This window comes from Camelus dromedarius, chromosome 36, assembly GCF_036321535.1.
Source record: "Camelus dromedarius isolate mCamDro1 chromosome 36, mCamDro1.pat, whole genome shotgun sequence".
NCBI lineage: Eukaryota > Metazoa > Chordata > Mammalia > Artiodactyla > Camelidae > Camelus > Camelus dromedarius.
The window spans coordinates 11,540,404-11,555,702 of record NC_087471.1 but is presented as its reverse complement, the minus strand read 5'-3'; the positions used below and the strand labels follow the sequence as shown (position 1 = coordinate 11,555,702).

Sequence of the window (15,299 nt, the reverse complement as noted above, 5' to 3'; positions counted from 1 at the left end):
AAAATATCCATTGCATATATAAAACAACACATATAAATAAAAATGGAGTGATGTCCCTGTATAAAAATCAGAAAAGGTTTAAACAGGCAATATACAGAAGAAACAGTGACAACTGTGAAGTATGCAGAAAAAAGAAGGTTTAACCTAAGGGAGACAGAGGTACCACAAGGTACAATTCCACATCATTCAGGTTAGAAAAAAGTCTTTAAATCGGAAGTAAAATGGCAAAGTTAATATTTTGATACAAAATATTGCTTTTTAATTTTCAGTATTTTTATGCTTGAAATGTCTTTTATATTTATAACCGTATGTGGATACATATGTACTTATCCATGCACGTATTTACATGTGTATATATAGTCTATATATATAATCACACACACACGAGCAAAGGAAAAGGGGCATTGGGGCAGGCTTGAAAGGGTTTAACAAGTAAAGATGATTGCGAACTGAGGTCCCTGTTTGTTTTTCAGTTTCTATTGTTCAAATCTTCTAGTACAAGCTTGCTGATTTTGAAGACGTCATTCAAATGTACTATACTATCATTTTAAAAAATTAAGTTATTACTGCTCATTAAAAAAAATGTTAAAAGACGATAGAAGAAAAAAAGAGGTTATTGTTTAATACTTCATACCATGAGTAACACCTAAAAGTCATACCTATTCAAGGAGGGAATGGGTGCTGAGAACACATTTAAGTTCTAAATGAGTTTTGAGATTTGTCAATAAATTACAGCTTCCCATTTAGTTTTAAAAGTGAACTAGGATCCTATTTGGCCCAGGCTCCTCAACTGAAAGAGACAGAGACTGAGATTTCTGGGGTCAACCCAGCTTGCAAATGCTCATGTTCTTAACTAACAGCTGGAGCTTGAAAAACAGAAGGAAGAAGATGGTCACAGTTGGCGGATCCTCGCCGTCCACGGCCGGGAGTGATGTTACTCCAGGAAATTGCATTGACCTGACAAGGAGCAACTGCCATGTCAAAGTGTATTTAACTAAAACAATCTTATTTATAATTTGTGCGTTTAATTTGAATAATCTTCCCCTAACCCGGGTTGTTATCTGTGGTTTCATTTAAGTTCTGCTGAACTATTTTCTTAGTAATTACACTTTCTCTAAAACTCTCTGGTATGACTCACCTGTAACCACTATTCCCCGGTACTTTGGCCACTCCTTGAAGACCTTAAAACACTTTATCATAGACCATCAGTGTCACATTTCTCCCTCTCCCTCTCTCTCTCTCAGGATAATTGTGGAAATAAAATCCGTGGCTCCTAACTGGTCTTCTTAAATGACAATGACACTGATCACTTTGCCCACAGTTTTCAAGGCTTCACAAAATTACCACACATTGAACATACAGTGTTTTAAAGTTCTCATTAGAAATCTCAACTAAAATGAGAAAAGGACCTGATCTTGAGCCCATTTTAATGAGTGAATGGTGCATAATTGGAGGGATTTCTACCCCAGGAGAGGCACAGGAGGGCTCTGCCTGGCTACCCCGTTGGAATAAACTCCGAGTCGTGGGAAAATACTCTGTCTTCCTATCAGAAGGTTGGAGGCTGAGATCTGCTCAAGTGTACGAACTAATCAGTTTACTGCATAGACCCAAACTATTCAAACAGACTCTGTGAGCCAACATTATAATTACAATTTTAAACCAACAGTTCTCCAGCAAGCTTCAGGGCTGGGAACGGTATGGATCCTCCTTACTCCTGACAAAGGCTGACAATTTGATAATGGGCTTTTTGTTTCGCTTTTTGTTTTTCAGATTTGCCTCTGGACTTTCCTTTGTACTCTGACGCAGAACTCAGAGAAATCAACAGATTGCCAGCAACCAGTAACTACAGGTGGGGTATGTTGTGGAGAAACACAGGGTCACTTGGAACTTCAGAGATCCCAGAAATCTGGCTGAGCATTCTATAAATGCCTTAGAGACTTTAAAATCTCCTGGAATGTGAGCAGCATACTTGCAACACAAGCAAGAGTCCATTCATAGTGGTCCATGACCACAGCTGCCCCAGAGGGAAAAAGTGTAAATTTGTGAATGTAAACTCTTTAATCACACTCTTGTGTTCCTTTAAAAAAAAAAAAAGATGATTTTCTCCCAACTTTCATTATATATTTTTTCTTTCTTTCATATTTTCTTGTTTTTGGTTTTGGTTTTGGTTTTGGTTTTTTTTGTTGTTGTTGTTGTTTTGTTGTTGTTGTTGTTGTTTTTAGTTTGGTGTATTTTCCTCTTGGTCTTCATGACAGATCATTCATGATATTATTTTTGTTCAGTTGTATTTTTTTTCTTCTTGATTCTTCTGGTAGATACACCATGGTTTCTAGATGCTATGTTTTTAATTTTACTTGTCAGATTTATGGTCTTCTATATTTAAAGAATTTATGGAGTCCTAAAGTTGAGGGAAATTTTGTTGTCATCTAATGTAATTCATTTATCTCACAAAAGGGAAAACGGAGTCTCCAAAAAAGTAAATAGGTTTACACAGTTTTATGTATTTCTTAAAGAAAGACTTAAAGTTATAACGCACAGTCTTGAATTTGTTCTCCTAGATGGGCAGCAACAATGCATGGCATAGCTTAAGGAATTGTTGAGTTTGGACACGGGGCAACCTCTGGGGAAGGGGCTACCAAGTTTTGAAAGAGCATCAAACATGAAGGTTGGAGGAGCTGGGGTTATTTGGGGAATTAATTAAGGAAGAGAGAAAATTGTGACAGCTCTGAGCAGTAAATAGCAAATGACAGGATCACAGAAAAATGACATAATGCTTTGATTACAGGTGATCTTGGATGTTCTAAAAGGACTGCTGAATCTCATACCCATTGGGTTGGTTACAATGAAAAAAAAAATCTAGATAATATCAAGTTTTGGGGAGGATGGGAGAAATTGGAACCGCTGTGCACTGTTGGTAGGAATGTAAAACGGTGCAGTCACTGTGGAAAACAGGGTGGCAGTTCCTCAAAAGTTTAAAAATAGAATTACTCTATGATCCAGGAAGTCCTCTTCTCGATATATCGCCAAAAGAATGAAGAGCAAAGTCTTGAAGAGATATCTGTACTCTTGTGTTCATAGCAACACCATTCACAGTGGCCAAAAGGTGGAAGCAACCCTACTTTCCACCAGTGGATGAATGAACTGTATGAATATCACATGGAAAATGTGGTACACGACACACGATGGACGTTATTCAGGCTTAAAAAAGAAGGAAATTCTCCTCAATGCTACACCGTGGATGAACCTTGAGGGTAAGTGAGGTAATACAGTTACAGAAAGACAGACGCTGTACAAGTCACTTTAGCGCGTATCTGGAGGAGTCAAACCCACAGAGACAGACAGCGCGGGGAGGGCACAGCTCAGTGGCAGAGCACATGAGTGGCACGCACGAGGTCCTGGGTTCAGTCCCCAAACCTCTGTTAATTAACAAATAAATGTAAACCTAATTACGCACCCCCACACACACACACAAACAGACAAAACCCCACAGAAACAGAAAATAGAATGGTGGTTCCCAGGGGCTGCAAGGAGGGGAACTAGGGAGGGGCTTAATGGACAGAAAGTTTGTCTCCCAAGATGAGACGGTTCTGGAGACTGGATGCACAGCAGCGTGAATACACTGAACACTACTGAACTACACATTTGAAAATGATAAAGATGGAGAAGTTTATGTGTGCATTCGATTACAATTAAAAATAAAAATTAAAAAGAAACACATGACTGGAGGTCTGGGGAAAGCATAGCTTACAGAAGACCTTGGTGGTGTCACGGCGTGTGCTGAAAGCTGAACCTGGGGAATGCAGGCTGAGTGAGCCTGAAGGCACCTCCCCGGTCACCGCGAGTGAGGACAGCTGTTCCACGGAGCTACTGATGAGACCCTCAAAAGAATCCACGGACTAAATGCGATCACAGTGGGCCACGTTAGCTGCTCTACATAACACAGGCACACATGACTGATCGCAGTTTAGAGAAAGAAAGAGAATATTATCTTAATTTTCATCGGGATTTCTGGGGATAATAAATTGTAAACAAGAGCGACAACTTCCCTGTCCTTCAAGGAGCTTGGATGCAGTGGGTGGGGGGGGGGGCACAATAAAAATGTAAACAGAAAGAATTAAACAAATCACTTCAGATAGTGACATGCATTATTAAGGAAATATAATATAATTGGTTAGGAGGCGACTGGAGAGCAGAGAGGTTAAGTGAGAAGAGGTGGTCAGAAGTGGCCTGAAGAGATTAAAGCTGAGAATATATTCAAGTTTACTAACAGGCACGTTCTGTGCACTGAAGATAAAGGAGCCTAACACCAAATCCACTCAGTTCCAGAACAGTTAAAATCCAGTCCATGAGCAGGTGAGTTAGGAAGCTGTGGTCAGTAGAAGCCACAAATCAGGTCATAAAGGAAAAGCCATGCTTGTGACACCATGTCACGATCATGTCACCAAGTATGCCGGAATTTTAAGGTCGACTAGAAACAGTGTTTTCAACAAGACACTTGATGAATTTTAATGTTATCCTTACGAACAAGGATTTCAAACTCCTGTTAATGATAATATGCTTAAGTGATTTATAACTGATTCAAAGAGCAATCATGGGAGTTTAAGATTTGCAGATACTAACTATATATAAAATAGATTAAAAAAACAAGTTTCTTCTGTAGAGCACAGGGCACTACATTCAATATCGTATAACCTATAATGAAAAAGAACATATGCATTTGTATGTGTGACTGATATATTATGCTGTACACCAGAAACTGACGCAACATTGTAAACTGACTATACTTCGATTTAAAAAAAAAAGAGAGAAAAAGTGTCAATTTTTTTTTAAAGTAGTACTCAGTCTAGAGGAATACCTCTAGTGCATCACTGTAGCATTTTCTCAGACCTGCCCTTTTGGGAGTGCATAATGATATGTTGCTCAGTCCTCTGGACAATTAGCAGGGCATCAAGTTAGATTGTGGACTGACTCCAACAAGATGATATTTAACTGGGGCAAAGGCAAACTTGGCTTAGCAAAGCGAACAAACCGGTTCTGTAATGCGCAGAACTTAGCTGCGGCACCGAGCTAACCGCACATGTGGTCTGAGTCAGGAGTGTTTTGCAGCTCCCTGTGATCGTAGACTGCAAGTCACATAATGATTGGCACTGTCACCAGGAGGGGGTGCCCCACGCTGCACATCTGGGTTTAGGTCACGTTTAATACATGGCAAGGCATCCAGGAAAGAAGAAATTAGCAGAGGAAGGAACTCTAAGTCTTTTCATCTGAGAAAGCAAGTAAAATTACTGGGTATACTTAACTGTAGAGCTAACTTACGAAAGCCACAGTCACAATGTATAAATATTTTGAAATTGTCAGATAGATTTAAAAATGACTGCTGCTTGTTGTATGTTTGTGGGCAATTAATTCACAGGAATTTTCTTTGTCCACTTCATAACTGTGTGACTTTGAAAGTCACTTAAACTTGGTAAGCCTATAATTTGATGATATGTCAAATGGAAATAAAACCTACCTTGTTAAATTGTGGTTAAGATTCAATCAGATAATATAATAGACATAAAACTATAGTGACATCATCATTTTGTAAGACTTGTAATGATATTGTGTTTTTGTTACACTGTCCTGTGTTTAGAGTACCTGACAATCAGCAAAAATTCAAGCTACAAAGATGTGGACAGATTGGGAGAGAACAGTCATGGTGTTAAGCAGGATGGCATATTTAATACTTAAGCGGAGATTGACTTTCTACGTGGCTAGTTAGTTCGTTAGGGAATAACGTCTTGGGAAAACTTGCTTTCTAACCAACACTGTAACTGTTTAAGTCATAAATACTCAGAAAATAAGAACCCTCTGTATCTCTGACTAGCCAGGCAAAAGGCACACTATGATTTTGAACAATATGCACAATTTTAAATTATGAAAGAGCTTGAATAACAGCAGACATTATTAGGAAATAATTGTGAAAAGTCATTGCCCAATCCTACCTTTCGCTTTAGCATAAATTCCAGAGTAACCAGGCTGAGTCATAGCAGATGTGGTTTTGAAATGAAGCTGAAAAATCAAATAGCAAAAACCTCCCATCTATTTTTAAATATTTCTATCCAAAAGCCCTATTAAAGCATATTTCAAAAGTTTCTTAACATTTTTAGTCAGTGACTTTTTTCAAGTTGACCCTTAAAAATATCTTTTAACTGAATTTTAGGAATTCAGGCTGTTCTTTGTGAAAAAGGATCCTTTCTTCACTGAATTGTTTTCTTGCGTTTTCTTTTCCAGCTTGAATCATTAAAATTTCTTTCACATTCTCTAATTGATTATGTTTCTCTCTCTTGTTACCTCCATTCCTCTTTAGATACGAAGTACAGAATTAGACTCTTTATGGATACCGTGATCATTTACATATCCTGTATCACCACTGTTTTTTTAATAAACAACAAAGCTTTATTATTATCCAATATTCCTCTAAAATTAAAAACACCCTCCATTTCTTTCTTTTTTTTTTCTTTCACCTGGGAAAATAATTGCTCACTTAGAAAGTTTCTTTACGGCATAAACAAAAGGCTGAAAATTGAATGCTTTGTTTTTCCCTCACCCCTTTTCCTACGCATTGATTTGCACTGTAAATTCCTTAGGAGCGTAGTCTAAGTGATCACAAAGTTTGTCTCCCTCCATCAGAGATTAGCTATTTTCAAAGAAAACAAACAAGATGCATTCAGACAACCAATGGAAAAAAAAGGATCACGCAGTTTTCCTGAACTTCAGTAAATCAGTACAATCTAATCCTGAGAAATAAGGTTACTTATCACTTGAATGTTTAGCTCATCTTCAAGAGAAATGACACTCAGTTTTATATATTACCAACAACTGCATCCAAAAATTGGTGTGTACCTTACACTCTTTCTAAAATTAAATAAAATATTTAGTGAAAAGCAGGCCTTCACTGCAGAATGCTCTCTGCAACATATGCGATTTAATATTTTATAAGGTTTCTACTGATGTGAATTTTGGAAGTGCAAGTTGTCAGGGCAACTGGCTTCTATTCTCTGGCTGAACTCTGAGAATGAAAAATGAGTATAAGAAAGAAAGAGAAATAAATGAAACTAACACAATTTCCTTACACCCCAAAGCAAGCATTCACAATATCTATTTCAGAATTCTCTTGTGAAGTTGAGTGAAAGATATTCGAGACCAGAGGAATAAATGGTATATTGGGCTTCTGGATTTTATAAAAGCAATCAGGTAGGAAGAACTCTTGTTGAGATCTGAGGAATACGGAGACTATGGGACAGGCCGTTAGATCTCATAGGGAGACGTCTGAACTTGGACCATAGAAATAGGACCACAGTCTTTCCTTTGGCTTCAGTGGACTTCTCAGTGGTGGCATTCAGCATTCCAGGTTAATCTAAGGGTAAAGCTTCAATTGTACTGTGGTTCCCCTTTCCTTGGGTCCCTCAATTTTTCTTCAGCTTATGGATGCCATCTTTCTTTTGCTCTCTTTGGGTTGTTATTTTTAATACCATCTTCAGAGTGCTCATTTATCACCATGTTTTCAAGAAACATTTAGTTCTCTGTATTTCGACCACCATTCCTAATTCAAGATTTACTGCAAAATGTCTCGTAACCTAAAATAAACTTCTACTTGAATATGTTTCACAAGCAATACCACACACTTAAGCAGAGGTCAGCTTCGACATTACTTTTCCCATGAATCACCAGCTCTTTTCTAATGTATGTAAATGAGGCAACATTCAACCCTCAGGACTGAGAGAAAACTAGGGAGAATCATCTTTATGCTTAATTCTTAAGCAAATCGTTGAAAAAGTCTGCAAACCATCCTCTGTTTTTCCCATTCCTGTCCCAGCTTTTTGAACTTCGCATTAATTTATGACAAAATTAGCGACCCACATGCATTTCTTTTCATTTTCTTTTTCAAACAAAGCTTTTGCCTGAGATTCTCTTCTGATGCCATAGCAGGAGATATGACTAGAAAAGACAGAGTCACTCAGGATTTTCCTAAAGGTTTGATACCCACTTAGCGCTTTCATTGTCATTTAATACCAAGTTTTTCTTAATTTTTTTCTTTAAACAAAGAGCCATTTAGTCCACGCTGTCGGTCTCCAGCTAACAGAATTGTATAGTAATGTATAATAATTTATGCTCACCCATAATAATTTACAGTAATTTGACACTGTTATTGATCATACTGCATTTTAATCAGCGATCACATTCCATCATGTGTGGATTCTTCAGAATTTATAGAAGCTTCCTTTGTGGCTTAGAGCAAAATTTTTGTAAATGTGCTTGTATGCTAAAAACAAACAAAAGTATGAGTTTTCTATCTATACGTAACAGTTCTGTTCAAATATTTGTACTTGTATCTTCAAGTAAATTACTGAGGGAGCTACTGTTTTCATTGCAGCCCTGCCGGATCTTGCTGTCTGGCTCAGGAAGTCACGCGGGAGGAATTTTCAGTCACTGTAGCTCAGTTTCTTGACCGACACAGCACCCAAGTGTCTGTATCGTATGAGTTTTTTTCCTACAATTTATTTTATTTTTTTCTGATATTGAACTTGTTACCCTGGATTTTTTTTTTTTTTTGACACACGTTTCTCTGATACGGATTTTTCTATCTTCCCCGATTGTCTGCATGGTATTTTAAGAATAATTTCATTGAAACAGACTGTTGCATCTTAGTAACTGTTTACATCTGGCTTGGGGAAGCTCTTCGTTTCCTTCTACGTATTTAACCCTTTGCATGTGTATTAATTGTGGTAATGTCGAGAGTTCTTTTTGCTCTCTTTCTGTGCTTCATATGTACTATATGTTATTTTTATTTCTTTTATTTTCTCCTTTCTCACATTTCATTTGATGAAACAGTAATTTTGAGTTCTGTTTTGAGAATTATCTATTCCACCTTTATTTTTTGATGCTATCCTGAGCTCATAGATTTTTTTTGTTTTTCTCATTAATTTCCTTTGAAAGGTTTCTCTTCCCCTGGACCCCTCCCTACATGCCTCTCCCCAGGAACTAAGACACTTTTCCGACACGAAGACTTCTGCATCATCGAGGTTTTACGTCTAAGTCAGGGATGCCCACTTTTATGGGTGTGCAGTCATTGCTGGTTTAGACAAAATATACTTTCCTAAGTTATTTATTCACTCAACACTGTCCTTCCTTTAGTCATCTTCTCCTTTGTGCTAACAGTATGCTATTAACATATGCTTATCACCTTTAATGGAATTATTATATTTGCATAGATAATTCCTCAATTAGTCCTAAAGCCCTTCCAAACAGGACATTTTGTGCTTTATTTTATGTGTATATTTTTATGTGTCACCAACGTATTATGTAGAATATGTTAGGTATTTGACAGAAATTTCTCAATCGACACTTAAATGCATGAGCTCTTCCCAGGTCACTTAGAACAGTCCTGACCATTGACACACACTGAACATTTACTGAATTTAAAAAGCTGGATCATCACAGGCTATTAAGAACTTTGCCTTGAAATTCGGTTTCCTTTTGCTTGTTTTCCACGCCTCTAAACCCAATCTGTTTTCTTTTTCCCCTTTGCTCTCAGAATTTATTCAACAGTAGACACCAAGTTCCTTACAGCTCTTGCTTTCCACTGAGTTGAACTCTTAAATCTTTTAACTTGCCATTTTCAGCCATTATTTTTAAAAACAAAACAAAGTGAGGAATGGCTCTAAAAAAGTTTAAGAAAAATGCCTTGAAGAATTTGACTTCAGTAGCTTCTACTTTGATAGGATTTTCTTAGCATCTGCCACAAAACAGGGACAAATGATATCTCTATCGTGAGTTAGATGACTTTCTGCTCAGAGCGCAGGAAGCGTTTCATGACTGCAGCATGAGAGGATCTACCCCCTCCTACAGAGGAAAGAAGAAACAAGGGGAGGCAGCGCAAGGCTCTGCTTCCCCACGTTGAGTTTTTGGTTGATTTGGAAACGTTCTGGGAGAGGAAGAAACAAGAAAGGTCTCGTCACGTGAGCACCTGTATCCTGGGAACAGAGACGCCCAGGGACCCTGCCATCTCTTGGCTCTGCGCACTCTCATCTTTAATAACTACCATCATGGAACCAGACATTCCACTCACTGCTCCCACCTTCTCAACACGCTCTCCCTGTTTTTTAAAAAATCTTGGAATCCAGCTTTGACCCTCATCACTCTAGTCAGCTTGTCTTTGTCATCACTAACAATGGCTCTTTTTCAATTACTTAAAAAAAACAAAACCAAAAATCACAGCATTTGGTGCCATTAGACAGAACTCCTTGGCAGCCCCTTCTCTCTTGAGACTGAGTGACTGAGATTTTAATTTGCTATCTGTGACAACCCCTTGACTGGCGTTCCTTCCAGCAGCCTCTAAACGTAGGCCTTTCTTAAGGATTTGCTCTTCTGTGTGTGTTTGTTTTCATCTCCAGTTTCTCTCCTCTAGAAATTTCACCTTAATGTTGAACCACTCTGTTGATGGCTTTTAATAGTATATCCTCAGTTCTAACTCCTCCCTTTGGCTTTATACCTAAATTTCCCAAACCTTAAATATACTAAGATGGGATTTATCAATATTCCCTTCAGCATTTACTTCTCATTCTATGTTTTCTTTCTCTGTCAATATTTCCAATACAATTCTATTTATCTAAGCTCTTTAGCTCTGACTCATCGGCACCCAGATGAGTCTTTGCATCCACTTTGTGTTGAAGTGAATGAAGAATGGTGGAAAACGCACCCCAAAATATGCCACTTTAGCAGACGGATTATTTTGAGCAAAAGGCACTTGAAAATCAACACATGCAAGAAGGGCCTTCCTCTTTCCCTTTTTGTTCCTGAAAACAAGAGGTTAAAAACTTCCATGCGAAAGACGTGCTCCCCTTACCAGGAAAAAAGAAACATTCTTCAACTGGGGATCAAAGCTGAGAGAATTCTGTACAAACAGAGCCTGCTAAAATAATTCTCATCTTCCTTTAGTTCCCCACAGAGTTTAGTTACTGCTCCACAATTGCTTCTCTTTGTTCAACCTGGTATAAAGGCATTTAGATTCTGCCACTTACTTTTCATTTCCCTGTGATGGATCCCCCGCCATGTCAAACCTGCATTAAATAGTCTGTATCCTTTTCTCCTGTTAATCTGTCTTATCTCTGTTTAATTTTCAGGCCCAGCCTGAGGAGCCTAAGAAGGTAAAGACACCAGTTCGCCTCTTCTACAGGAGCAACCTCCACATCACTCCTCTTCGTCCTGACTTTTGTTCTTTTTTTGTGGGGTTACAATGAAACTTTCTTAAATAACCTTAGTTCATCTGGGAAATACTGACCAAGTCATTTTCCTGAATAGTTCCTCACTGCCTCTGGGGTAACCTCAGCATCTCTGGTTTAGTAATTAGGGGACCAGTCTGTCCTAGACTGTTTTCATAAGATTTTTCTTTCGATACTCTCCCATGGACCTAAGTTTGTAACCAAGATGCAGAATCAGCCTGTCCTCAAAGCGTCCTCATGGTACAGTTAAAAATCTGCACCGCTGAGAATCCCGCACTGCTCACCCCCACTGCGCCCCCAGTTTTATGGCTAAATAGCTCCCCCAACTAAAATTAGATAATTTTATTTTCCTTTAATCTAGTAATTTATCCATGAGTATATTTAATATTGAAGAACTACTTATAAAAGTAATGGATTGAAATTTAACTAGAAGGAGAAATAGTTATTTCCACCTCCTTTAAGAGAACCCGAACGTGGAGGGACGGCCGCATCCCCCATGAAGTAGGCACGCCACCTAGTGGCCGCGCCTCCACACTACAGACCTGGCCTCAGGCCTGCAAGTCTGCACACCCAGTTCAATTTTTCGCAAGGAGGATGTCAAACAAAATTCTTTTTTCGTGATGTAACACAGTACCACAAGAAAAATATGGCATGATGCTTACTGTTGGTATGGCATTAAACGCTGAAGACCCAATTACGTTTGGGCTGATTATACAGATCAGTTCAGAGAAATGCAACGTGTTCCCTGAGTTAGTGTGAATCTCTGATGCACAAGGATCCACTTCGAAAGAAAAGATTTAAAGAAACGCCTATAAGCTTGGGTAAACCTCAGATCAAGTGCGAGAAGCATCTTTTCTCCTGAGATAACGTACGTCACACAGCCAGCAGTGTTGGCTCTGGACAAACACTAGCTGAGGGGTGGCAACATGGCTCAGAGCAAGCATAGACTTTGACACCAGATGGCTTGTCACCACCTCCATAAACTGGAGCACAATCACTCAGAACGACCATTGTCACATGAGGAAGCCTGGGGGTGGCAGCATCTTTGGTGTGAGTATGAGAAATAACATATTCAAAATGTTCAGCCTGCAGCAGGCACTCAATAAAAAAAAAACGGTGATTTGTCTTTAATGGTTATCATCCTTTTTACCTTTGATGCTTTGTCTAGAGAGAAGAGCTGTTTTTCCAGCTTAAAAACTGTTACTTCAAGTCCTGGATTTATTTCTTGATCACAGTAAAGAGTGCATGTGCTGATAAGCATCATTATTATTTCCTAAACTCGGTGGAAGACAACATGCCTATTTAGTAAATATCTGACAAAGACAATTACAAAGTAAATCAACTACATACTGCATTGAATATATGTCTACTGTATTTTTAAAAGACAAAGTAAATTGGTTACACTTACAACTTTCCAGTTGCATTATACATGTTTGTACATCCATTGGAAAATTCTTGAGATCCATTGGGCAGGAGAGTGTTAATGTCAATCTGAAAGAATTCAAAGCAAGTATTTTAAAAAGAAATTTATAATAGCATATTAATATCCTATTGTCAAAGGTACAACTGGAAAACAGTGTTGCTGTGGTGGTAACTGACATATAAATAAAATTTGCTGCAGCTTGAGTATGTTATTTACTGTGAAATGTATGTCTCCTCTTATGTAAATCTGTTCTTTGTGGGGAGAAAACCTGTGCATATAAACATCCAATCACATTTATTTATTTCTCCTTTAGAGAGGGCTGTAGATGTCCAAAAGAGGTCTATATTTTCAGAAGAGACCCTCAAGAAAGATACTTGAGCATGAAATTTATAAAATTCATACCAAAGGCCAAAAGACACACTTTCCCCCAAATCACACGGACAGCACACTTGAAGAGGCAAGTGTATGCAGGGTCTGGAGTTTGAACGTGGAAAGGCTCAGTTCAGGGAACCAAGTCTGGGTGACAATGTTCCGCTGTCTTCTTCATTACACTGAAGAACTTGTCTGCGAGCATCCAGCAGTATTTAGCAGAGGAAAACCCTGAGTCTGGAGGACGTCAATGTTCTAGGTATTCAGACGGGGCTGGGTCCCAGGTGCAGGTCTAGAGCATCTCACCAGACCTCATCGGGGCCGTGAAGGAGCCCCCGAGAATATGTGTGATGGAACTGCAATTCCACGTGCACCGAACTAAGGTCTCATGTGGCTTCACAAAAAGAGAGATGATCTGAGGGCAGACACCAGCGTGCCACCGACTTTTTTCCCTCGGGAAGGTTTTCGTATGTCGGCATTTCAGATGATTCCTACTCTTGGATTTTTTTTTTTTTATTGGAAGAGTGTATTACTGAGATATCTTCAGGGATTACCAAGAATTTGTGGTTCCCAGACATGAGAAAAAGAGGCCCAGATCCAAATAAACCAAACGAAGTTCTTTTCTGAGAACTCTCTAGAAGCCCCTTTTACTGAAAGTTTTCCCACTGAAATGCAGAATATTACTGAGCACCCTGGGTAGAGTCATTTACCGGAACTCTGTGACCACAGGCAGATTACCTCATTTCACTGCATTTCAGTCTTCGTATCTCCAAAATGAAGAGACTAATAGGACCCACCCTGGAGAGATATTGTGAGCAATACGTGAGTTCATGCAAATAAAATGCTTAGACACATGTTTGACACGTAGGCAACACTCAATCAGCATTCATTAGTAAGGACTGCTAGTACGTTCTCGCACCTCCAGACTTCCCCATTGTCCCCTCTTCCCTCAAATCATCCAGGATGCACACAAAGATGACTGAATTAAATCACTTACAAAAAATTATCCAGGCCTTAACAAAAAATAGCCATCCACTCTATGAAATATAACCACATTCTCCAAAGTGGCATTTTTCCATAGACCACAGACATAAAGTTATAATGATGTACATTTGACAATGAATACTCTTGGTGGGATCCAAGGTACATAATTCAAGAGACATAAATGGGCAGACATGAAACTGCAGAATTTTTAAGAGTCCCAGAGGCTCATGGGACCACTCATTCAAGTCAGAGTCCATAGCACACTCAAATAATTCATGGAGTTCATTCTTCCAAAGCAATTTTCTCTTAACTCGGCTAGGTTAGGTGATCTTGTACACTTGCAAAGTTCTCTCGTAAAAAGGCAATTGTAAAATCAGGTGGATGCAATGTTCTCTGTCTTGTGAAAGGGTTTATTAGAAATGTAGGCACAAGTACACTGTGAACATACACACATTAATTTTCCAAACATCCAAGGCTCCCTGGACAGCCAGTTGCAAATGTTGGCATGGAGCATTAATTCTGTGACCTTGTGTATGGAAGTAAATAGCATTCTCAGAACCTTCTCCAGACGCTCACCATGCCTGTGACGTCAAATTCATACCCTAGCTATTTTTCTGGCATAAAAAAGATATTACATTTTTTTAAAAAAGCACTTGAAAGGAATTATTTGGCAAAGAAAAACACTGTTTGTAGAACTTCTGTCATAAATCATCCTGAAAAAAATCTATTTATTGACTTTCTTTCTTTTTGTTTAAGGCACAACACAATTGCTTCTTTAACAGAACACAAATGAAATAATGGGTCAGCTTGGTAAGTGTGATCCTGAATTTCTTTATCAGAACATTACCTATAAGTTGAAGATATGCCCTGACCACATCAAAAGAAAACCAAACCCAGAGGCAATTAATCACATTCCGCTGTTTTGGAAATATCTTCTTGTGTAAGAGAGGACAGCAAGTTCTCTTTCTGAGACAAGACGTACAAACAGGATACGAGTTTTTAAATTTTCCCTTAAGAAGTCCTGGCTTAGTGAAGTGGTGATGTCAAAAGAATGGCTATAATCCTGACAAACAATCCAGTAAAATCGAGGTATTACCCATTTTTGAACAAGCATTGCCTGGAGTATTCGACCATTAATTTAAGTATGAAAAAAATGTTTTCTGACTCCATTTTAGGCATCCTCTTATGAAAAGGATAAGCATTTTATTAGTTTGTAGTATTTCTAAATGTAGTGTTTTAAGGACAATTGCCTCTTAATT

At 38.5% G+C, this 15,299-nt stretch overlaps 1 protein-coding gene across 1 annotated transcript in view; it reads right to left on the bottom strand.

Moving 5' to 3' along the window:
• Positions 1-15,299, bottom strand: part of GLRA3 (glycine receptor alpha 3) — a 140,001-nt gene that overhangs the window by 41,409 nt on the left and 83,293 nt on the right. The window contains exon 5 of the mRNA XM_010995137.3: positions 12,673-12,755. Within this exon, the coding sequence (XP_010993439.1) occupies positions 12,673-12,755 (83 nt within the window). The remainder of the gene's footprint in view (positions 1-12,672; positions 12,756-15,299) is intronic.